The sequence below is a fragment of the Pectinophora gossypiella genome, chromosome 1 (genome assembly GCF_024362695.1).
Source record: "Pectinophora gossypiella chromosome 1, ilPecGoss1.1, whole genome shotgun sequence".
Lineage (NCBI taxonomy): Eukaryota > Metazoa > Arthropoda > Insecta > Lepidoptera > Gelechiidae > Pectinophora > Pectinophora gossypiella.
The window spans coordinates 8,009,458-8,036,239 of NC_065404.1; the positions used below are offsets into that span (position 1 = coordinate 8,009,458).

The 26,782-nt window shown below is 35.9% G+C and overlaps 2 protein-coding genes across 6 annotated transcripts in view; one reads left to right on the forward strand and one right to left on the reverse strand.

The window, feature by feature from the left end:
* Positions 1–814: 814 nt before the first annotated feature.
* On the reverse strand, positions 815–7,347 carry LOC126367638 (cilia- and flagella-associated protein 47-like). Of its 5 annotated transcripts, XM_050011259.1 has the most exons (5): positions 7,073–7,347; positions 4,800–6,955; positions 3,657–4,709; positions 1,585–3,137; positions 815–1,347 (listed from the first exon to the last, which is right to left on the reverse strand). In XM_050011259.1, exons 1-5 carry the CDS (start codon positions 7,235–7,237, stop codon positions 1,043–1,045), a joined length of 5,232 nt encoding a protein of 1,743 aa, XP_049867216.1. In that variant the 5' UTR covers positions 7,238–7,347; the 3' UTR covers positions 815–1,042. The 5 variants fall into 5 exon arrangements, with proteins under 5 accessions (XP_049867216.1, XP_049867246.1, XP_049867238.1 ...); XM_050011275.1 differs by lacking the exon at positions 815–1,347 and having other exon boundaries at positions 3,005–3,137; positions 4,067–4,709; XM_050011289.1 differs by lacking the exons at positions 1,585–3,137; positions 3,657–4,709 and having other exon boundaries at positions 6,349–6,955.
* Positions 7,348–8,479: 1,132 nt separating this feature from the next.
* The window catches only part of LOC126367739 (LIM/homeobox protein Lhx3), a 37,005-nt gene continuing 18,702 nt past the window's right edge, over positions 8,480–26,782 (forward strand). Inside the window, exon 1 of the mRNA XM_050011425.1 lies at positions 8,480–8,658. Within this exon, the coding sequence (XP_049867382.1) occupies positions 8,511–8,658 (148 nt within the window). The 5' untranslated portion in view covers positions 8,480–8,510. The remainder of the gene's footprint in view (positions 8,659–26,782) is intronic.

Below are 26,782 nucleotides of genomic sequence, written 5' to 3' on the forward strand. Positions count from 1 at the left end.
TCCAGTGGTTGAGCGTTGGGCTAACTATCCGGAGGCTTCGGGCTCGAATCCCGATGGGTACATAATCACAAAAAACACTTTGTGATTGTAGTTTGGTTATTTGGGTAGGACTGTAGGAGTTTAGGACATTGCATACATCCGATTGCTTTGGAGGGCACTTTGAGCAGACAGTCCCGGCAAATATTTCTTTAAGTAAGCCTGTAGTCGTTACATGAACCATATCAGGGGCCTGTGGCGACTCGATATCAATAGTAACCCTGACCAGGGTTGATGTGGTCGGTTATTGATTTCACAACCCACACGTGAGAAGAAGAAAAAGTTAAATACTTTCAGCTACTGGTCATCCCGGACAAGAAATAGAAATCTGATAAATTATCTTTGTTAATTACAAAGATCAAATGAATTTGAAAATGATATAGCTGAGTACCCACTCTTTATTCTTTGGCACCGGCATATACTGCTATGCTTACTTGATATTCTACCTGAGAGAACATTATCCCGACTATTCAAATGTGCTGTACAGAGTTCAAGCTAGAAAAAAGTTCTCTGGCGCAGGCGTGTAAGGAGACCCGATCCCAGCTAAACTGGGAAAAGGGGTGGAGAAAGAAGATTCAAATGTCCTGTACCTACATTTCTAATTCAAAATATAACATAAAATAAAATCGCGCCCGTATCTATATAGTATACACAATATACACATCCACTCCTTCGTCAGCTATGTTTAAATCATACTTACGTGTACAGGGTGCGATAAAAAATATAATAATAAAAAAATATTTATAAGTCACTAAATTTATTGCATTAGCTACTATATTCCATTGGTAAAAATAAAAATATTAGACCGCCAAAAAATATTAATCTAATTTTAAATATGGCAAACTTTGTGATAAGTATAAATTAGTTATAAGATTAAGTTAATAATTAAGTTTAATCAATGAGAACATAACGTAGTCACAAACATAATGTAACAAGTATAATACTTTAAAAATAATGTAAAGATTTTACAAGATATTCCTTTGCGTTATAGGACAGGAGAATTATATTATGAAAATTTTGTCAGAGGCGCAGTCTCTGTGAACTGTATTTTGTACGAGCGTATGTCTCTACCGCAGTCGGACATGAATGTGATGGCAAACTTCCCTGACTTCTCTCGCGGTGGGATGGTGATAGGCAGCGCGAGGACCGCGTCTGTGTGCTGGCGCAGCGTCACCCGATCTAACCTCGGCAGCACGGTCCGCGATGTGATTGAGTACGTGTTCTCCGGACGAAGGATATGCAGCACCTCCAAAATATTCGTCCCACCCTCAATCAACAACTTCGTCAGGATTATCTGGCCCGTCGTTGATTCTGCAAAAACAGAAATAAAATGAACTCCCTGCTTCTCTGCGCGATGCGTAAAGTGACCATTTATTGTAGTTGTGAGCTCCGTAACGATACGTATACGTAGTGTGTGCATGCTTATTATTTAGCGCGAATTATTAAGTACATACTCATTTACGATAAAACCTCTACTAAGTATTTGTAGTGTTGGATGACCCTAAATTTCTAGAGAATTTCACTCTTAAGCGGCTAAAGGATGCTCACCTACTAACTCATCATAGACCTGCATCATAGCTTCAGTCGCATGTTCGTTCAGAGCCAGTCTTAACGACTTTAACATTAGATCATTCCGATGTGGTACCATTAATATGGTAGTTCGGTAGCATTCGCAGGATTCACCGCAGCTGCACGGGTCCAACGGCCAACTGGTCACTTTTGCTTGCAAAATATCCAGCGCCACATCCCACTTCGGATGAGTCATTACTCTAATGAAAAACTCCCCTACTGCGGACCTAAACCATATCCATGAAGTTCCAACTTGAGTACTAAAACAATATAACTGTAAAACCAATTTTTGAGCAATACAAGCATCTATCGTTTCTTTTTGGTTCCCAGGCAAAACTATTTCATTATCTAAGAGGTTTAGACGCCTTATATAAAACCCAATTTTAGGTGTTTCCTTGAAAACTACAGGTATCGTAGGCTCTTCTTCAGTTACATGTACATCATATGTCGCAGTAACGGGAAAAGGCGATTCAATTACAATGTCTAATTTGTTGGGACGATAAGTAGGAGCCGACAATTTACACTTTCGTAACGGAGCCAAAGCTCCGACATTTCCAATAAGATAAAATGTGATATACGTATCAAATATTCTTGTTTTATTGTATCCATGCACAAGTAGAACGGCAGTATCTCTTCCTACGAAGTTAGCAACATATTTGACACTCAAAAACATCTTCTTTTCTCCTGGATGAAGTTTTTCAACGATGAAATTATTGTTTTTGTTGTTCAGAATAACGTGATTGAACGATAATGATTCCGGTGTCATAGGGTTGATTGTTACTTGTCTAGTTGAGCTTCGTAATAATGGTGGACTGAATTCCACTCTCGCTTTTGGTATCAACATCGGTAGAGTGACATATAAATGTATTGACAAAAAAAACATTTGTAGAAAATTTGGCTCTAAAAGATCTTTGCTTTTTAGAGGAAAATATAGTCGCAGTAAACCCATTGCTTCAATTATTAGACATGCATTATGAATAATAGTACCACAGGGATCTTTATCATCAAATTCATACAATATAGAGAAATGTTCTTCTAGAAAAGGACAATGATTAACAATAACTGCGATTAATGCAATACCATCACTCAAATCTGTCGTTATGTTAGTAATATGCTTAATTGTTTTATCTTTGCCAAATAATGTTGGATGCGCTATCTGCAGTTGTTCGTTGTACCAATCAATTAATATTTTGATAATATCTCTAGGCTGAGAACTGACACATACACATTCAAAGAAACAGCTATCCATTATAAAAACTTTATAGCTTTGTAGTAAAAAGTCGAGCCAGCTTTGCTTGGAGAGTCTGTCAAATAAATATTCATCAGCTATTAATTTTTCCGCTAAAGTAATATCAACGGCATGACGAGGAGGCTCGGCTTCGTAAAGTATTACGAACTGGTCGTGAGTTAATAAAAACTTTGCCTGTAGCAGCCATAGGTTAGCACCCCGAGCTCGCAGTAAGTGAATAATTTGTTGATATGTATCATGAATTTCTTGAATACTTTTAAGCGGTTCTTCGACAAAGTTGTGTCTGAAATTAAACATTGTATTAGTCAGCTATAAACTTGTCACATAATAATTAAAAAAGGTCGGTAAGTACCTACTACTGATTTTTTACGTAAAAAAACTTGACTTATTGTATTATGTATATATTATTATGGGGAGCACTATAGACTCTCAACCGGTACAAAATTTAAGACTATAGACCTGAGGGTGCCCAGCAGTCTTCTAAGAGGATTATACCTCTAGTTAAAAGGACCAATTGACCCTAGTGGACCGATAGTGATAAGTGCTGAAAGAGGGAAAACGTCGACCACGTTGGTGGGGTCTAACGACGGGGTCCTGAAGTGTTTGTTGTCGTGAGCTGATTGGCCGCCTCTATGGCTAGAATGCTAAATGTGAAACTTACATAGGTGACAATATTTTTCATACATATCCTTTGACAGTTTTATTATACGTTACGTAGGTAGTAATACCTACCACTAACTACACCTACCTATGCCTACCACGGCACTAACTTCGCACTATCCAAGTAAAACATTATACGTACGAGACTTTATGAATGTGTTTCATCAAAGGTCCTGAAATTCTCTTGAAAAAATGTAAAAATGATATATTCATTCCTTTAACCTTCAAAGAAGATACCATTGAGGTTGCTATGGCATGGAAAGTATCTGGAATGCGAGGATATAAGTCTCGACGGAAACCTTGTTGAAACATCCATCTTTCAACGAAACGAGTACAAGATTCTAAGTATGTGCAAAAATCTTTTTGGGTGCTCTCGGGGAAGTAAGGGTATGGGTTCTCCTCGGGTACTACGAGAGAATGTGCGTGCAGCGTTAACGGGCAATATGTGAAACAGAAATTAATTATGACATCGCAAGTGGCCCCACACTCGTGGTGAAATATTAACTTCAAATTACGGGAGTATGTAGTTTCACAACAAATTGTTATTTTAACCTCAGCTAAAGTGTGAATCTCGTCGTTGTACGGAATATTTTCATGACCAACGAAATCAACATGCACGTTTGGTTCTTCTTTTGATGAACAATGAAATCCTTCCAAATCATTAAATTGTTCTTCTAATCTCAACGTGAGATAACGTGACAGTTCAGATCCTACGTAAGTCGGAGGAAATATAATTCGATCGATATTAGTCTTCATTATAGGATTTTGACGTTTTCCAATAAATGTTAAATTAGAATATTGTATAGCCAGAGCCTTGTCTAAATATAGTGGCGCAACAGCAATAAATTTTCCTTCATATCGAGGATGGAATGTCACTCGAAAAGATGCTTCTCTGGTTCTGTCTAATTCAAATTTCATATTTGTGTCATTAATTATCGATTCGTTCCCTTCTGTAGTCAAATCCAAAGTAAAATTAGGGGATAATTTTGATGTTAATATACAAACGTGCAAGTAATATCTGGAGACATTTGTCATTGTAAATTCAATGCTGTTGTCGCCTGTTGGGTCAAATTCAATTTCAAATTTCTCTACAGAAAATTCTATCCAAGGCACAGTAATTACTCCTGTAATATGACAGAAACTAATGTCTTTGTTAAGACTTTTAACTTTAGTTTTCAGGTTGCTTTCATACTGTCTGAAAAAGAAAAAATAAATAAATGTTATTGTACAAATATAATAAGTAAGAATATGTAGAATACATAATAAAAATATTGTACCAACTCACTTTTCGTAATCACTAATATAATATTCTAATTGTGTAGACCATGGGTCGTTATTTGGGGGCCCCAATAAATCATTAATTTTGAATGGTATATACATATCGTACTCTCTACGAAAAACATCGCATACTTTTATGAATACAACTTTAGCTTGTCCTGCTTCAATGCTAAAATCATGAATTCTTTGTTTGTCGTTACCGTTTGTCGTATACACATTAAATATGTTTTCATCGAATGTGTCAACCACATGCACAGTACACCTTGTTGGACCAGTATTATGAAAATTAACTGGAACGTATGACACCATGCAACTAGGGATCCGTGGCATATAAATGTTCTTAGGATGAATATTTAACTTTGGTTCAATAACATTACCTGCGATGGTTAGACCAACATTTTCTTTATTATTAATTCTTATTATCAAATCAAATGTGAATTCCAACACACATGCAATTTTAACTTTTATAATAAAATTTATAACTGATCTAGGTCGAATTATTCCAGCCATAGGTTCAACTGTCATTCCTGGAAGTAACGGTTCTATTACATGAAACAAAGCTATTTCTTTGGAACTGTTCTCTAATTTCACCCTTTCAAAAGTCTCCAAATTTAGGCCAATATCTTTGAACATCACAGCCGGTTGTAAAAATTTAATTGAAAGTTTCCTCGATAATATGCTTACTTCAACAGGAATCACTTTCTCAATTTCACCTTTTGAGTAAAAATCAACTTCAAACGTTTTACACTTGGCTATTTTGTAATTGTATAATATATCACATATCTTGCACTTATGTTCGGGTATTGTCCCGATGGTTGGTATTATCTCGAAAGGTACGTCTGCCCCAATCGTAGCCCATTCGAAGTCAACAGGGACGTTAAAATTGTTATAAATAGTCACTGGAACAGTAGTGACGAATCCTTCGCTCGAAACCATGCCAAATTTTAAGTGTGTATCTTTTATATGAAGTAAAGGATTACCAACAACTATAGTGTATCTGTGTTTTCGAAAATGCTTATAGTCTATCGTGTAGGCAAAGGTACCTTTGAAATTTCCTGTGATAAATCCAAAGCAAAATATTGTAATAGTAACTTCTACTTCGGGAATTAGTTTCACAGTGAAGTGTTTTAGTTTGTTATCAGTGTACACAATATATTCATCTTCTAAAAATTTTATGATCATATCATATTTGCTGTTGTTTTTAATAGTAAGACTTTTCTCACCATACGTCTGCACGCCAACTCTTCCAAAATCCAATAAAAATGGATCGAAAGAAACTTCAAATAAGTCTGGCGCGGTTGCCACTTTTATGAATTGTTCACAAAAATTGCGCTTTTTATCTCCTAGTACTGTTATTTCGGGTATACAGTGTTGTTTTTTACAGCTATATTTTTCTTTGTGTTTTTTTATTGTTCCTACTTTGGACAATTGAAAAATACGATCAGCTACTTTCATTCTTTGATTTCGCTTAACCAGTTCTTCATCTAAATAAGTATAGCAAGGATGTGGTTCGTGCAAAGTTTGCAATGACTTTACGACTACAATTTTCGGCTTACCGTTGAAAATAATGTCAGCTAGAACATTGATTGCATACGATAGAAAATTGGTGTCAGTCAGGGGTGCTGCGCTACTAGTGGGTTCTTCAAATACGTGATGAGGATTTCTCACTTGGAAGATAAGCGTCTTATTAATCTTTAGACTGTTCGGGTTCAATGTAATCACAACTCGTTTCGATGAATTTGGCGGGAGAACAAAACTCTCTGGATATACATTGTAGCCAGTAGTTTTTGTATAATTTACTTTAGCAGCTACGAAATTAGACTCATTTCTAATACGCACCGATCTGGATACTTTAGTTGTCATAACCACCTCACCGAAATCGAGTATTTTCGGGGAATGTCTCAGCTCACAATATTCAAATTCACCGCTAATATAGAAACGGGCAATTTCAGAATGATATTCATTGTTGCAGCAGCGAACCCCGTCAACTTGTATGAGGCGCAAGTCGAATATAAATCTGTTGGTAAGCATCTTCTTTTGCTTCAGAGCTTTTGCGATACACTCGTTTGTCGGCTTGAATGTTATCTCTAGGGTGCGTTTATTCAGTGGTTCAATACTGAACGCTCGATGAGATGCAGATATGGCGCGAGCTTCGTCAAACTTCTGAATAAAAAAATAAATAAAACTGCAGAATAAGAATGTACCTAATGTTATTAAAAGCCTACAAGCGTGTAATAATGTTGCTATCTAATAGTTACGTCTAGTCTGTAACTTACATACCATTAAAGAGCCCATATTAATAGTCTTAAAGTAGCCAGATGTAGTAACATCTATCTCCAAGTCCAGAGGTAGTGTGGTGGATAACCCCACAAATGATATAGGGAACTCAAATAACTTGAATCGTTTGAAAACATTGTTTGGGTCGTATGCTTCACAGTCAGACATAGAGTCATCTAGTACATAAAACTTTTAGTAAGAAATTTTCTATTTATGTGTTTAATACAAAATAAAACAGCCTCTAAATTGAATGACAACGTTATGACAACATTGTTTGAAGTACAATTTTGACGTCTGCTGTAGTAGAAATTTATTTTAATTTTTCGTCAAATGTAGAGCAGAGGTAACATAGCTAAAAGGACGTGAGCGGACGGTGTGGAAAGATGTCTATCAAGAAATAAGGTATGTTATATTCATTGATGTATAATAAATAATAGCCTCCGTGGTCTAGTGGTAAGAGCGTTGGGCTCACGATCTGGAGGTCCGGGTTCGATTCCCAATGGGGACATTGTCGAAATCACTTTGTGAGACTGTCCTTTGTTTGGTAAGGACTTTTCAGGCTTGAATCACCTGATTGTCCGAAAAAGCAAGTTGATTCCGTGCTTCGGAGAGCACGTTAAGCCGTTGGTCCCGGCTATTAGCCGTAAAAACACCTCCACCAACCCGCAGTGGAGCAGCGTGGTGGAGTATGCTCCATACCCTCTCCGGTTGATTGAGAGGAGGCCTGTGCCCAGCAGTGGGACGTATATAGGCTATTTATGTTATGTAAATAACTTGCATTGACGTCCTAAGATCTGTTATCTGACGGCGGCCCGTGTTGCTCTATGAGTCCAGCGAAGGAGTTACCTACCTCCTCTCTATGCAGTAACTGGATGTTACATGGAGTTGTTATGGTATTTTATCGTGTGCTATCCTCGTGTTACCGTTTTTACGCTACAGAATAAAAGTACAAATTAGACTTTAAATTCTATTGTAAGTACTCGTATTAGCTTTCAAAATAAATTATTCCAAAATTTCCTTTTCTTTCAGCAATATCTGATGGCTAGGAACGAAATGCCCCCGCGAACGGGATAACGTGCTGGAGTAATATTGTAGATGGATGTAAGTACGGGGGGTGTGTCGTACGACTCCGGCAAATTAGTTCGGGGCGGGGGGGCCGCGTCGCCTGCGCGCCGCCGCGCCGCGCTCCACACTCGCCCAAGGGTTTATCAGATTCAGGGGGTAAAAAATGACTTCTCAATGGGAGGCGAGGGGTGGGGCGGCGGGCGTGGGCGGCGCCGCCACGTGGCGGGCCTGGCTGTACGCCGCGTCGCGACGCCCGGCGCACCCGCTCGCACTCGCTACCATGCACAGGTGCTCCAGTGTTTGAACAGATGATGCGGGATGCTAAGACACGGAGGAGTCCGTTTGCAGTGCGTTTATCGGACGTAGTGGTGAATTGATGGAGGCTTACGTAGGCGTGGTGGCGGAGTGCGAGGCGCGCGACATGCCGGGCCCGATGGACGCAGCCCTCGACTCCATGCATCAGCTGGACCCTCCACCGCCCGATGTATTGCTTGCTCTGCTGGCTAGGAACAAAGCGCTCGAAGGTGAGACTCGTAGGTTTTGATTAACTATTCAATGCAATACGTTATATAGCGAGATATAATATATCAGTCACACCTATCCTCTAAAAAATTAGAACAATTTAGAGGGTTTTTATTTTTATGAGTGACGATGTTCATACGTCGGTCTACAATTACGGAGAAGCGGGCACGTGCCGAGCGGGCGGGCGACGGCACGCGCGCAGTCCGCATGGTGTGTGTGCCCGCACCTTTACCCGTTGTATGGGCTTTTAGCTTTACCCGCGTTACGCCAATACGCTTCCAGTAATCAAGTTAAGTGCTCTTCAAAAGCACCTAGGAGTGTCGATGAGCACTTTTTGATTTTAACGCCAGACAAGCCGGCTATTGTTCTGGTAATGTCGCACTCAGTAAATTGATCAAATAGGTATGAAGTAACGTGAAATATAAGCTGATCGATAGATAAATATTTATATTATTTTGTTTTATACCTTGAAAGGTGCATAGTTTTAGAAAATGATTATATGTAATTAAAATAAAATCTTCAATAAAAATAGCATCGTATTATGTAGTGGTCTGCTATTTCGAAATATCTTTACGTATCATTACATTAGCACTTACAATACAATTATGTACTTGATAGAGTTAAATAAGTACGTGGGCAGGTACTTTAAGTACAATTAGATCAATGTACTTATAGGTAAATCAATCTTATAGTCTTATAGGCTCTGATCTATAACTACCTACTGCTGAGGTCGAAGTATATTAATATTTTCCATGCGCAACCAGTAGGAAAACATTTATTTAATACCAATTATTAGAGGATATGAGCCCCTTTTTACCAAAGACTATGATTATGATGGGGAGCGTATACCCGACGGCAGCAGTCGGTTATTATTTTACTAAACCATACTTAAATGGGGAACTTATTGCTTTGTTATTGTAGATTATAGAAGTATGTCGGGGAGCAATCATCATGTGGTTGAACAATATTCCTTGTAGCGTGGGAATGAGTAGTAAATCTCGGTTCCTAAACAGTTTGTTACCGATATTAGAACAACAAAAAATATATACATATGTATATACCTAATTACCATGAGGTGTACGAAACAACACTAATAAAAAAATAATGAAGTATCACTACGAAATCTCTTAAAATTTATATTAATTCTATTTAATAATTTAAATCACTAAAATACTATGAAATTATAGGCCCATTTGCTTGGACGATAAAAATACGTTATCGTGCTAGTAAATTAACAGTCCATAGAAATTCCATCGTTTCGCAACTTTTAACTTTAACCTAGTTAATATTCATGTTAGATATTGAGATATCTACTAAAGAAGTTTCACTTCTTTTAAAATATGCGTGATCATGACACTCGGCTATCCGACTCCGTGATCTCTCCGGAGCACGCTAGGTCTAAACCGTCTCTTTAGTGAACCATAAAGTGGCTACCTATACTATTAGATGCTGTATTTAACTACATAGTTAGTTACTTCTTGAAGTACATAATTATGTCGAGCTTCTTTTTTTCTTTATTTTATTCTTAAGTTAAGTATTTATATATTGTAACCCTCGGAAGCAGCGTGGTCACTCCCAATACAAGCATATTAAATTGCTTACTGGGAGGTCTACAATTTCGATATTGTAAAATACTGGAGAAAAAATAAAAAATATTTTATTTATTTATTTTTATTATTATTTATTTTTAGTAGGTACTCGCATGCGGTAAAAATATTATTTTAAACTGGGTAAGAGCCAGAGCTTCCCATTTTTCCGGCCAAGTAGCTAATGCACTCTGCGTCAAATGTACTTATATAATAATTTACGTCAAAGAATGTCACAATATTACATGATTGTACTTATCTACCTACTCGAATCTCGGTACTCATCATCCTATTATGATTACAAAGGCGAAGTGTCACTACGAAAATCTGTAGTAACACCCTTTTAACCGAATATAATCGGTTATCTACCTATACCTATACAAATCATGTGGGAAAATGACGTGGTAAATATTTGTGGATTATTTTAAATGTTTTACCACGGGAAGAGTGCGGAGATGTCGCCTATTATATTACTGTGGCAACACCGGAAGTGACGCGTGGCGGCGCGTGCGCGGAGAATCGCTTCCTTCCGTTTTCCACTGTCCCCACCCTTGTGTTGTAAGGGTTTACCTGGTCTGCGTTTTAATCATATTTATTACGTTATTATTTTTGAAGTTTTTTTTAGGATGGTTTATCGTTTAATTATTAACCTCATCTGATTGTATGGATAGATAACTTAAAAACAAATGCCACCATTAATACTATTAAACAGAATGACCTATTCAGTAAGTATTATTGATTATATTTCTATTCTGTTACTTCTATTATTTAATAGAAGTGAAAGAGTCGAAGAGTAGGTAAGCATGCTATTTAAATAGAAACTTATTTCGGTTGATGAGATCTTATATATTATAGTATCTACCTAACTGATTCTTAATAAAATTGCTTGTTCGGTGAACAGATTGTAAGTATGTATTTATCAACAGTAACTTCATTATCACCAGATACATAAAATAAACATAAAACAATAGGTAAAGGTCGACAAATTTTATGATCCTCAAAGCTTTATTTGGGGGCGAATCATCAGCCGCCCTGCAGGGGGCGACATCTGTCGACCTTCGCCCCCTCGGTCATCTCACCTGTAGTTGATACGAGCAAGACCATGCCACTGTTACTATCATACGATGGGTTTCATTGTATTGGGAGTAATAATCCGATATGTAGCGTGTAATTATGTGATGATTAATATACAACTTTAACAAAATATGTATAGAACTGCTTATGCCGTAGAGATAGAAATAAAAAATATTACATTCAAATGTGATCACGTAGTTTCTAGGGTGAGCTTTCCGTCATTGTTTTTGATTTTTACTGCAAGTGATAAGTAACGTACACACTGTCATCATCATCTCACATTTCTCGGTAATGTGGGGTTCTTCACGATGTTTTCCTTCACCTCTGAGCACGCGATAATCATTTATGATCCAAACATGAATTCGAAAACAAATTCGACTATCATTGGTTTAGGCCTGTGCTGGTTTCGAACCTGCGACCTCAAAGTGAGAGGCTAGCGTTCTACAAACTGAGCTACCACGACTAGTTTCTAGGATATGTGCCCGGTTAATGTCAATAGTGTCAATAGGCTCGCCTCCTATATCCGACTTAACCATAGCTGAAAAGTTTGTGTATATTATCATACACCTCTGCCTAACCTTTCGGGGATATAGACGTGATGCTATGATATGTTATGTGAGTGACTAATCAAATCAAATCTTACACTTGAATCCCAGAATCCGCAATGTGGTGGATTTTTAAACTAAGGATAATATGAAAGATTTCCTCCAGATTATAATTTTTTTTCAATGCATGAGCGGAAAGCTTGTAAAATGTTTCACACTATCGATTTACCTAAATTCTGACACTCCATTTTCATTTAAATTTTCATACGTGCGTGTATTACTTGTATTACATAATAAAAACAAAAGTACTTAAATACAATGCAATGTTACTACATAATATACATTGCTTAAATATAACATCATAAATACAAGTTTCGAACATAAAACAAAACGGACCTCTTGGTTTTGAATAAATAATATTCAAATTTTCATTGACGTGCAAAAGCGGAGCATTGAAGTCATAATTTTGGCGGGTGAATTTGTATGGGATTCTTTGATTACACTAGCATAAAGGGCTTCTGTGCAAAGCTGCTGTGATCAGCTCCGTCCCTTTGTTAAAGCTTTAATCAATCAGCGGTGTAGGTAAGTATACATTATTCCGTGACGTTTTCGGGCCTCAGATGTTGATTTGTCGTGAATCAAATAATAATACTTTCTTATATGGGCATATTATTTTATTTTCATTCAGTGTAGCTAAAGTAAATATTGAGCGATTATCGATTACCGGATTATTAGTCTCTGTCTCATTTATTCTTTTTTCATCTGAAACAATGTCTAAGAAAGCTAATTCATTCACCAGAAGATTTCATCCAACAAAGTAAAATTCATGTAAGTAATTTAATAATATTCATGTTTAAACAATTTACTTATTCATGTTTTACACAATTTTCATAATTTATTTCTGGCATAAATTAAATATACCCGGGGCTACGCCCCTTATCCATCTATAACTAAATTAGTCTCTTCTAAATTAGTGTCCATCTATAACTAAGTTAGTCTTATGTATGACATAGATAATATGTATAAAAAGGTAGGGACTTCTTATCAAATAACCGCATCACTTTCGAAATTTTGTTCAGCAAAACCCAAGTTTAATTAAATAAATATTATTTTTAAATACACAATGTAAAATTAAATATAATTTTAAATTATAATAAAATACTTATTAACTTATTTTTTTTCTGATAATGATTACGATAAAAAAAATACACACTTACTAAATACGGATCAAATAATTTACAAGCAAAAATCTAGTTTTGAGGAGAAACTTTTCTTTGAAGTTAGTTGAATATCGGTTTTCATTTAGGTATAATATATACTGTTGTAAGAGAAGAGGCAGACGTGGCAAATTATAAATTAGGCAAAATATAGATTAGGTACGATGAGAGAAGCTATTATAATGCATGACGTGATGATCCGTACCCCAACAAGTTTTTTTTACAAAATCTATTCAAAATACCAAGTTTAACCGAGGGGAGTGGGTAATTACGGATAGGTAGCCGGTATTTTGACTCCTATTATAATAAATTGAATGTGGGCACGACTTCTGGACGTTTAATCAAAGTTTGGAAGTCACTTTCTTTACGGTTTTATATTATGAAGTAGGAGGTGAATTATATTTGCGTGCGTAATTTGGGTTAGGTTTTTAGAACGCGAACAGATACGTACGTAGTATACCTACTTAAGTACTTAATAAAATTTACTTATTTTCTTGTAAGAACTTTTTTTACTAGGTAAAATTTAGATAGTTGTTTTAGTTAGTTTTAAAAGTTTTATGTGAACTGAAACAAAATAAATGTTTGCATAAATAATAAATAAAAAAGAACCGTCCTTGCAGGACACTTCCGGAATTATAAAATTTAATTAAGGTGCGAAAATGGTTGTAACATAATATATCATAAGCACAATATGACTGTATTCCTGATATAAAAAGGTAAGTAAGTCCATCGCAAGAGGTATTAAGTACCCACGCTACACTGAGCTTTCTGTTACAGCAACGTATTAGATGGTGAGCTGTATCGCCATATAATAGTCAAGCCAACTGTGTTACTGAAATTGCACTTAAGACCGGGGATCGAACAGGTTTTAATTATGATAATAACCGCGTAAACCTCAAACATTGTATACAGGGTGTTAGTGATATCGTAACAAAAACTTTGAGGGGTGATTGAGGCCATGATTCTGAGATGATATCAAGTGGAATTTTCCGTCGCAAAAGTATGGAATTAAAAAAATAATTTAAAAAAACACAAAAATTTTCAGGAATATTCAGACTGAAAATTCCACTTGATATCAACTCAGAATCATGGTCTGAACCATCCCCCTCAGTATTCGTTACGGTGTCACTAACACCCATACCTACTTGTATGGCTACCGTATGTACTTGTGTGGGGTGAAAGTGACATCGTAACGAATACTGAGGGGGATGATTCAGCTGATTATTCTGAGTTAATATCAAGTAGAATTTTCCTTCGCAAAAGTATATAGAATTGAAAATAATTTAAAAAATAAATAAAAAAAAACATGAATTTTGCGACGAAAAATTCCACTTGATATTAACTCAGAATCATGGTCTGAATCATTCCCCTGAGTATTCGTTACGATGTTACTAACACCCTGTATTCGTTCGAAAATAGTTTTCAATTATAACTTTAAATTTTACTTTTACTGACCTCAGAAGACATAAATTAAGCTTTAAGTAAGTACTTATAGTAAAATTGAACGTTGTCTCTAAACAGGGTAAATTAATAAGGAACATTTACCTGAATGGGCGTTTAAAGGGAAAATTAAGGAGACTGCGACCTCTACTGCTCATTACAGAGGGTAGTATTAAAAGCACGGCCCTTGTGATAGAATATGTATTTTTACGACCGTAGGGCGAAGCCTCTTGCATGTTTGATGCGGACAATCTCAGCCCGCCCTCGCTGGGGAACGCTGAATGCGGCGGTGCCTGTGCCATCAGTGCTCCGACTTTTACTGAAAAAAAATCATACAAAAAAGAAAAAAGGTTAAAAAAGTTATTATGAAGATAAATAGAAAACCTCCTCTTATGGAAAAGGAGGTTTCATTACTCACATTTTTTTTATAAATCTAAAAAGTTTTTAATCTAAAAAGTACATAAACGTTGAATAAGAACGTTGATTTGGCCACTTAACACGAAATAAAAAGATTTGATGCCATTTAATCCTAAAAAGGAAACAAAAATATATTTTTTTTAAATATTATTTGGCAATTTAAAATATTTTTTCGCACACAATGGACAGTCGCCCTGTGACAACGACAACAATAAAGATTATAATCTCCTTCTATATTTTTTATTTATTTTTTGCTTTTTCAGTGATTGTTAAACTCTTTAATCTCGCAATTTTAAAACAACACTGTAAATCCTTCACAAAAAAGGCCGAGGACCTATTTAAAAAAAAAATATTATATGCAAGATTTTCATAACCGAATTATTGAAGTTGAAAGCTAGCATTGTGGAGGCTTATGCGTACTGCAGAGGGGTGAGGTGACTATAGGGGTTCGGGAGGAGAGTGTAATCAAGAAGAGTACCCCGTCCCTAGGCGCCCTCCCCCTTGCCCCTCACCCCGCGCTGAAACCACCTCGAGGGCAATGCTTCAAGTCTCTATTGACTTACTGCTTTGCAAAGAAATACTTTCACATTTTTTATGGCATGGTGTAGTCACCGACCTCCGACAGGTTGTTACTGAAACAAAAATCGCGGAATTCTTGTTTAATTTGACTCGTAACGTTGGCGGTTTATTTTTGGTTTTGATACGAACTTTTATGTATCAAAACTGTATCGTATTGATGTGTGATGTAATATTCGTACCTGTAACAACACACCCCCAGGAAACGTATAATGAATTAAAACTTCATATAAAGCATTAGTAAACACAAAATGCTTTGTAATATTCAACATTTGTGCCGACAATCGGTGGGTAATGCACGGCTTTGTAGAACAAAAGTTAACCTGTCGGCTCGTCCGTTTTGAATAGAACCCAATGGAACCGATTTAGGGTTGCGAGGGAGCAATGACAAGTCCGCAACCCCCATCTTAATGTTACACTTGAAATTCCCCAAATTTACCGACTCTCAACTGTAGTACTTCGACATAGTGACTGCAGTTTTAATTTTCACTGGCATAATTGATGGTTGTAAATGAATTCGCCATGTGTAGTGAACGGATGGTGCGCTGACAGCGACGTGACAATCATTATTGTAGATTGACTTACTGATTTATGTTTATTCAGTGATTGTCATGGTTGGAATTACTTATTTGGAAAAACAATTATCGAAAGTATTGCGAAATGGAATAAAATATTCAACCAGTTTTACCGTAGAAAATCTTGTTCTGGATTTTAGAAGGACCAGTTTTAAAAGAAAACTAGAGTTTCTTTACAGTCTACGGACTGCAACGGGAATGTTTATTAAGTAAAGTGCTGAAAGCGTAGACCGCTCGAGCTCTCGAGGATAAATATAGGTAGGTGTCTTATCATCGATATTTTCATATGCAATTTACAAAATCAGTATAAAGTGTCAATAAAGTTAAGCCCAGACTGTAAAGTCGCAAATCGGGCGATTAAACGGTCTAATAGCTAATACCATTAAGTGATAAATGCAACGGGTCGCACATGAATAATTCCGCTAGATGGATACAATGTACGGCTTTCGCTAAACGGCTCCATATTTTCAAAATCCCCATAGAGCAATAATATTCAATGAGCCGCGTGAGATGGATGTATTGTTGCCTGCGGTGCGGAACGGGACGGGTAGAGAGGGACATCGGATGGCAAATCCTGGAGATTAGCGCGACGAGAGCGACATGTGGCCTCCCGGCACTTAGCACTCCCTCCTCCCAACCTGCGCCATTGATATTTATACGGTCATAAAATAAATGTATGCGCAGTGTGTGTTTTAAATATTCATTCATTCCTAAACGCATAGAGTTTGCACTTGTTGAAAGTCGGGGTTTAAGAGTTTGAAGGTAGATGCGGGTAATTTGCCATTTACATAAATGGAACGTCTCGACAAGTGCTGATCAGTAAGCGATATGTGCAACATAGCTATTGAACAATAGCTTGGACTTCAAATCGTGAAATGCTTTTCGTAAATGTGCTAGTACATTTGAAGTGTCCACTTGTGTGATTGTATCAGTAGGCCGTAGCATTGGGCGAGGTCACGGGGCCGGCGCGGGCGCATTGAGCGGCGGCCAGGCGGAACGATCATGCGATCGTGAGGACATGCGCGACGCCATATGCCGCGCACATTACCCGCACCCCTTCAAGATTGATGACGACTCTCCATCGCGCATTCAGACGTACCAACCCATGTAAATGTTGTGCGATCACTTAGTCAAATAGTTTGCGAAATTTCTCAGTCACTAATGGCATCTCTATAGCTTTTTAAGGAAGAGTATTACTGATAGACCTTCTGTCACAAAGTAAAAGCAGCTTCTTGCTATTTCTATGAAGTTCAAGATTACCTTCAACATCCGACAGAGATATCAATCTTAACTTAAACCAGCCCAATTATGTAACTGAATATTCCTTTCGGATGACCTAATTACTTGTAAAGTAGCTGCGGAAGATAATTAAATTATTGTGTCTGTGTTACGGTTTGCGGGGACCGTTCGCAGGTCATTCACCCCACTCGGTTTTCACTTCATTACTTCGTGAATTCACTGAACGAGTTTCCCTAGATACCTAACGCCTTCTGTGCATATTTGATTATTTGTAGGTATATCTTTACCTCTCTTACCATTTCGGATTTTCGCTAGCAGAGGAAAACCTAGTTAGATATTTTATTGTCCAAATCGGGGATGTCCATCAAAAAAGTTCAGTGTAGTCTACCCATAAGGTCGTAAGGCCTAAAATCTTTTAACTATTGTGGTTGAAAAAGCATAACATAAAGCCAATTCCACAAAATGTGTACCTATGAGTATATTATCTATTAATGTTAAATTCTAAGACATCAAACATATCATCTTAGGTCGCTCGAACTATAACAAGCAATAAATATTTTCCTTTCTCATCGGGATAAAAAACCTACTGTGTCGAGAGCGTGTCATTCGTTGTGTAGGGTCGTTTTCACCCTTGTTTTACCGCCAAAACACTTGGCACAAAAAGTGTAATGGAGTCTGGTAATGACCCCCTCCGAGGCACAAATACAAACTGCTCTGCCCGCTGCGAGTTATCGAGTTTGTTTTCATATTTTCTCAAAGTTTTAATACAACATCGGCTAAATGACGGTGTTTTTTGTTGAAAATTCTAGGTACCTACTGATGTTAGTGGTTGATTAATTGACATCATTGTTTTTGGGTGTGTTCTGTCTGGACATAGATATTGAAATATTCACTCTTCGTTCGAGTTCGTTGCTCTTGCCTAGTCACTTACTGGTTTTTAATCATTTTAAAGTTATACGCAAAATATATTTATGTAAGTAATTAGGATTTCTTTTTCCAATTTCGGGACTTTGACATTTGCATTTTGCGTGGTCTTCCATATTGATAAATGAAAACTTTAGCTGATAGTTTTAGTTTATAGGACTCTACATTAATGATAAGGGATGTTTTACATCATAGATGCATACTGATTTAAATGTTTATTCAGTGATATGGTCATAAGGTGGCGTCAACTATCAAAGCGCTTCCGGTCAACTAGGATGATTTCGTAATGACTTACTTTCGAATGATTAAAGCGAGTCGTCCCCTAGATAATACGTCTAGTTACCCATCGCATACGAATCGCATGTACGAGTATCAGTTAAAGCGGCCCCCGGCTGCTCTCGACCCCCGATTCAATTATAACACGGGGGTCACAATGATTTGGGTGAAAACGATACTTGTGAGAGATTGTCTTATTGTTTTTTCTCGCGGTTAAAAAGTTACGCGCACGCGTCCCATTTTTGATGAGGGTGTGAAGGAAGGTGTTGAAGTGAACTGCATTATAAAGATTTAACTGTACTTATGTTCATGAAAAATAGTTAAAAAATATTTTAAAATATGGCCTCCTTTAATAATTTAAAATAATACCTGGCTCAAATTATACAAAAAAATCTATAAAAGCCATTAACGCGAAATAAAGAAAAATAAAATATATTTTTTTTAATTCAGATTAAAAGGCATTTTTACAGTTGTTTTACAAATTTGTTGCCAGTGTAAACGAAAAGAAATTTAAAATGAAAAAATATTTAATTGAAAATGGGTACCAAAGAGATTACCTATATGCAAACTTTTTCACCTTTTTCGTTATTTATTTTTGTTGATGATTGTTGTGAATGTTTTCAATAGCATAAACTGACAAGCTAGTGGGAAAGGAAACAAGATTGACTGTGACTTTGAAGAGAAAATAAAGGTTGGAACATTGGAACAGGTGCGTGGCGTGCGTGTTGCGAATGTACAGTCGTGGCGCGCCGCGGGAAACGAATTGTTTACCAAATCCAATTACCGACCACAGCCTCGGCTTTGATTCACAATAAACTGTGCTAAATCAACCTGGCTGCTCCTGTAGTTCATTGTTTTTACTTACGTAGGTGCCCAATGATATATTTTTCTTTTTCTGTTTCCCTCCGCCATGTTGTACGGAAGTTTCGTTTTATGAGTTTGCCGTGACATAACTCTTGTACGCGCCTAGTTTGATGTTAGTTGTGATTAATCAGGGAGATATATATATATTATTGAGTTCAGAACTATATTATGAATCTAATCAGGAGTAACATAGTTTCTTAGGTGGATAGTCTTTTGTTGCTTAATAATAATTGGGTGGGTTTCGCAGAGTTTCGTTTTTCATCAAATATACTTACCTTAAAAGTATATTTTAGTGTTACGGTAAGTTTATTTTCTCTTACAAAGTTAAGTAAGTATATTCAATTCTGAACACAATATATTTTGTAGGTAATGAAGATCAGTCAATCACTATGCATATTAATCACAATTTATAATAAATACACTGGTGGACAAAAAAATACTCAAGCCTTGTTACCGAGCATTTGGACAAATTCTCTGCTCTACACAAATTATATTTTATGGCATATTGTAATCTTTTATTTTCTGACTTTGAATACCTTCCCCTTTTAAATGATACCTGACCTGTATAATTATTATTTTTTGTAGACAGTTACTAAAAACTCAAAAACCTGGCAATACAACTGGAATCGTTTTTTTCTCCACTAGAGTATTTGTTCTCAGTATAGTACAGTAAGATACTTAATTTTATAAGTAGTAGCTTTAATTTATTTTTCTTAACTCCTACGTCATTTGTAAGTACGTATATCTACCTACCTACCTAATATACAACTCATGTTATAATATGTTTTCTGTTTCAAAGGTCTTATAAAGAGGAAAGGTATGTTTGATAAATGATTTCTAGCCATTTATAGAACAATTTCTTTCAGCTCTTATTATAATTTTATAACACGTAACAAAACGGGGCGACTCTATGGCTTTTACCAATTACGTAATGGAGGAGCGACGATCGATGTTGGGCCGTAATCCACACAATACAAACGAACTACTTCATAGGCATACCTACATGGTACCTTGTTTTCATAATTACTTACTTATTATAATGTACTTATGTTCGATAAGTGGATTATTTCTACCTACGTGAATGTTTATTCGAAAGCCTCTTCATAGCTTTGTATAATAAGTTCGCATGCAAGTACTTATTTTATCACGTTGTTATTAGACATCGTCACATTATTCGTGTACTTCCAATAGTTACATAAGTCCAATAAAATAATTAAAAGCCATAATACCTTAGAACAGAGTTTTAAATCATCATCATCATCAATTTAAGAGCCACGCTCTTGTCGGTGTAGCATTTTCCATTCCAGTCTATCAAAGGCCAATTCCTTGACTTCCCTATAAGACACGACGTTAACCTTAAATAAGGAGACGAAAATATAATAATATGTAGCTGTATAAGATTAATGAATAAATCGATGTAGTTTAAGCCCATGATTCAATGCATTCATATTTTCCCGCTCTCAGGCAGGATTAAAATAAAGAAAGAAAATCGATAACGAACGGCTGGAACAAAAGTCGCTTAGGATTTGCCCATTTGCGTTTATTATGCCGAGTGTCAATCATAGGGAGACTTTATTCTTACAAGGGAATCGGGTTTATTGACGTCTTTAGGAGACTGTAGTCTGGTGTAGTTGTGCTTATGTATTGAAAAGGATCCGATGATCTCAACAAAGTAAAGGAACTTCAGCCACGGTCAGTTGTTGGATGGGTTACCTCTCAGAAGTTTTGGTAAAGTTATTTATCCTTTATTAGTTTGGTTAGGACATTGCAGGCTGATCACCCCTTTGTCCGAAAGTAAGATGATCCTTCGGAAGGCACGTTAAACCGTTGGTCCCGTTTACTACTTACTGATGTAAGTACGTAGTCGTTACAAGAGTCAGGGGACTTTGGCAGCTCAATAATATAACCCTGACACCAGGGTTGATGAGGTTAGTAATCCATACAACCCATACGATAGAAGAAGAAGATTTCCTTTGTACGGTCATTCAGTGTAGGTGTTTTTCATCAACCGTTGAGCACATGTTCTTTTCTCCATCTCAGCGATGGTTCAGTCAAGTCTAAACTTGGAAACTAATTAAACTTGAGAACTGGGTTTGCTACTACTTCTTTCAAATCCACCAACCCTTTTTAGATAGATTTTGGTATTTAAATGCCATCCATTGACGCAAAATTTAATCTGTTCACGTGATTGACACAAATAAAAAGAATGTTTTTAAAGTCTGAAATGTTGGTGCAATTTTATTAATGTAGATTTACTTAATTGTAACGCGTGAAACACTTCCTAATAGCCCGAATATCGTACGAATTCTTTGTGAGTGGATATACTCATATTCATTAAAACTTAACCCGTTCTTTGTTTACATCCTGAATCGACTGTTGCACTCAAAAACTATTGTTTTAGTTTTATTTTGCAGTCTGGACATTTAATAATAACCACATTACGTATTTACGGTAATAAAATTAATTGCATAGAGTTTTTATTAATAGCAATAATGGACACGATTGATTGGCATTATAAACTACATATATAAATTCACGCCCGTAATTCCAATTAGGATAGATAGTTACAAATCGCCAAAGATAACATACTTACATTCTCTTTTGTTGTCAGTATGTTAAGACAATATTATTATAATTAAAACACATAATAACGGGTTCTTACCGCGTTTGAAATAGGGATATGAGACTCCCGATATTTCGACACTGTTGCAAGTGCCATGATCACGGGATGACCCTATCCAATTTCATACGCGGTAAGAACCCGTTATTATTTGTTTTAATTATGATAATAACCGCGTATACTTAAAAAAATATTATTATGATAAACAATGATATACTTAATAATTAATAATCTAACAAGTTTGTCAGAACGTGTTTTTGTTCTTCTACAACTCATCCAATGTCCATTACTAAATTGAATGTATTTATTACAGATGCAATCTACATTTCGTATATAATTTTAGTATTGGGGGTAGGTAGAGTGCCGACATATGGCGCCCATCAAATCCCTTAACGCGATGATGTTACATAATTACCAGTTAAAAAACAATAGGGTGGTTTACTCATTTCTAAATAAGCATACAAAATGCGCAATGTTCGTTGTATTTCATAAACTCTAGAGATGTTCGATATTTATGTAAATACATTCACTAATTAAGTCTCTGCATTCGTGTTGTTTCTAGTCGATAACAAAGTATTAGTAGTACTTAATTATAAAAGTAAAACACCTTTCATTTAGTTCTGTAATAATAGAGTTAAAGTGGTTTTTATAAAATAAAACACTTTAATAAACTTTTTAAATATATTTTTGTAGGCTATCAAAGCGATATTTTTATAATCAGTTCTATTTTCAAGTTGCGTTCTATTTATGATTTAGCTTTTAAAGAGCTAAACACCATGATGATTTTTATTTTTATAGCATTTACCCGTGCTCAGGGAAACTCACAAAGAGAAACATTTAAAAAATATCTGACTACGACTGATTGTTTTTAAATAATATATATATTTTGTAGGCTATCGCTTTTCCAGAAGATGACTTTACACCTACGCATATAAAAACCGCTCACCATTTTTAAAAGGTAACTTAGTTGCATTCTATTTATGATTTTGCGTTCCCCGAAAGTGTTACGTGTGCTGGTGCGATATTATCTTGGTGGTAAGGGCGTCGCCATCTGGCGGGGCAGATGCTTCTGACGTCACGCGAAGCCCCGGGCTGACCGCGCGATGGGGCTTCGGCACGCGCCAGCCATCTCCCTTCGACAGCTGACCCATCCTGATTTAACAACATACATTTTATGATTTCCTTCTAATTAGGCTTGCTTACGCTTGGTATTGATTGGTACACGTACGTACTTTATTGTTTTTGGACTGAATAAACTTATCATAAAAGCAGTAATGGGGTTATCAGTTTACCATAGACTATGTACATTCTTATTGGTAATTTTGTCTCAATATTTTAGTTTAGGCAGTGGCTGGGCATTCGTTTTTTGTACGTGTTCAGTGTACGTGTTTAATTACTTGGTTGATGAAAAATTTTCCTTTTACTTAACTATTTTCCAATATGATATTATGTTTTTGCGGTAAGTCGTCCTTTATTTTTTCATAGTGTATAAAACACAATTACTTACCTACTAGTAGCAATACGGAAGAGAATATTAATTCCTTTATATAATTTTAGTCGTGTACAATTAAGTTTATTCCAATCAAGATTACGTTATTCCTTCTTATTACTAAGCTGACTAAGTTATTAAGTTAATTGATTTGATATATTCGTGCTGATAAGTTTAGTTGTATATTTTTTTATAAGATATTCTAGGCATTAGTATTCTTTAGTAGGTACCTATATTATAGCTACTCCACAACTATAAACTTTGTCAATAAAACCTCTTTGCGTTTGATTGAATAATGTTAGTAGGTAGTTGGTACTTGGTAGGCACGTTCCTAAAGGTACCTATTGTTTATGTTTCAATCAGCATTTTATGTCCGTTTACAATAATATCACGCATAATTTAATCAGTTATATTGTCAATCCTATAGAAAATACATTGTATTATTTCTATTCGGTATTAGCTTTTTAATAATCATAAAATGATGTATATGTTGGGTGTACGTTTTATTAAGTAGATATTAAGGTTTAAAATACGCTAGCTTAATATTAAGTTATAAAGTGCACTCAAAGCCGCTGTTACGGGTTCCGTAGTTAACAAGGAAGTGTAGTTTTGTCATATAGGTATATTATACAACTGTTTGTAGGTATGTCAATCTTTATTTGCTTATTAATAAAACTATGGAAATAATTAAGTTCGTAGCCGTAAACTGATTTCGCTTTGTCCAAATTTTTATTTGCTATTTTGGTCAATAGATAAGTATGATAATTATACAATTGTGTATAAGGCTTGGTTCGTTTGACCTGGTTTCCTCTAATGCAGGTGGACGGATCTTGTGTACTGTTATTAGTTTGAGATACGACCATAATTACGTTATAACAGGTGTATCTTCTGCAACGATAACTATGCTCTTTTAAGGCAAGGTCTATTGCAACAATAATATTCAAAATATGTAGAATCAAACTGAACGAATTCCCACTAATTTAAAACTAGATGTATAGTGAGTCAACGTAGAAATTACTAGAACGTAAATAAGCTGTTATATGGTATTAAGGCCCAAAGACCTTTTAAAACTGGTGTCTGGTATTCTGGGTCGCAGGAGGATAAGTTGGATGTACTTATTTATAATTATATTCTTAATCAAAATCAAATCAAATATACTTTATTGCACACAAACAAAACACACAAATATTTGGCAATAGTACAAATGGGCGGCCTATAAAAAAAATGTGTAAAAATTTGTGAGGACTCAGTTTCACAATATTTTCATAATACGTATAAAGATTTATACGAGAATATTTAAAACGATTTCTAGCATTCCATAAGATATGAAACGTAAAGTTGAGAAGAAGTTTTTATTATAAATATTCTCTTTAATCTACCGTTAATCGGTAAATTTTCTGATTTATCTGAATAAACAGGTAATGCCGTCCGAAGCAATAAAAAGTGATATTAAAAAGCTTTTCTAAAATCTTTCAACAGGGTAATAAAAAACTACAAACGCACCAAATACGTTGATACCTTCTACACAGATTTTAATCATATGCAAAGCGAGCTAGATCTTAACAAAAATCGCCCTAAAGATCACGCAACTCCCGCGCAAGCAGCACAAGGGCACGGGATCACTTAATTGTATACCTACTGACCAAGGCACGCAGATTAGACGGCCAGAGCATCTGTCGCAGCCTAGGTCACATCATTTTACGTATTATAACGATATAATTATATGTACAGATATATCAATTCATGCCCGTTAACCTTTGTAGTGTGGATATAGACATAATGTAAAAAACCGTAAAGTGCTAGCATCTCGCCTGTATCCCAGAAAGGGTAGTCACAGATGCATAGTATACACATCCACTCCTTGCTAGCTATGTTTAAGTCTCATGTAATAGGGAGCTAGCAAAATAAATAATCGGAATAATGATAATACACTGAGAAACTAATTGACTGACTGACATAGGTAATTATCAGTGCATTGTGCTTCCTTTTTTAGGCTTAGAAAAGCACTAAGCATAAACTTAGTGCTTCATGCTCACAATGAGCTCGCTGAGTATTAGAATTTAATAACCTAAAAGAATAAAAGATATTTATAATTGTTTCATTATATTTTTGCAAATTCAAAAGATATTTACTACAAAAACTGCACCAGTTTTCCAGTTTCCGCATTGTCTTACAAAAATCCTGTACTGTCCAGATAAACCTGAGATTAATTCGATTGATTTCGAGTTGAATGACACCTCCCAAGACATTGAGAAATGTTAAGGTTAAGGTTTTGAACTTCTTTTTACATTAATTAAATGATTTTTTTTTGTAAAAAGTAAATAAAACATAATTATACACACAGAGTATGTGAAGTTGAAAAACAGGTTTAATTTTTGCTCTAAATAAGAATCAAGTTTTATGGAAACAAAAACCTTGATCTGATTAAAAGGTTTTGTTTTGCTATTCTGCTTTGAGTAATGGTTCATAAAAGTAGTAAGCCGATAATGGAGTTTCGATTTGACATAAAAACATTGTATTTGTGGCAGCCCGATTGTTCAGAAACTAATTTAATTTAAACGATTGGCGAATATTTCGACATAACTTTTTACGTCCACTTTCACAATGCTGGGAAAATATACTCAAAGTACAGTAGCTGCATTCAGATTCGAAATGGCAAGCTAATTTTATCTAAGTACCTACCTATGGTCTTGAACTATAAAACTATGGGATAAAAATATTTCTGGACAAAGGTAGGTATGTGAGTAATGGACATGAATGGAAATAAAAAGCTTTTCGCGTTGTAGTCATTTTGTAGCAGTCATGCGCGCGGGCATAACTAAACGCAGATTGACGCGGGCGGCATGCGTTTCAGATTCAATTTCAGCTACTGGAGTTTGCGAGTTGCGCACCAGGGACTGGAGAGTTGCTCTTGCGCCTGCGCAAGCTGCGTAAGCCACGTCATATAAGACATACGTGTATTCAGAGCGATGCTCTCTCGTATTTTTTATAAAATTATGTATTTTTATTTAATGTTCAGTGCGGTCTGTGCCCTAGCAACTCCTAGGACAGATTGGTATACGACCTTCGAATACGTTTTATAGCGCGATTTTTCCCTAGTCGGGTATTTTGCTGTTCTGCCGTCCATGCCGACTATTAATAATGACTTACCTAAGTTATATTTTCAACGTTATACGATTTATAAAGTAACTAAGTACTTAAGTAGCAATAGTATTACTATTACTTAAGTACTTAGTATTACTTTGAATTTTAATTTTAAATCATATTCAATAAATCAATTGAGT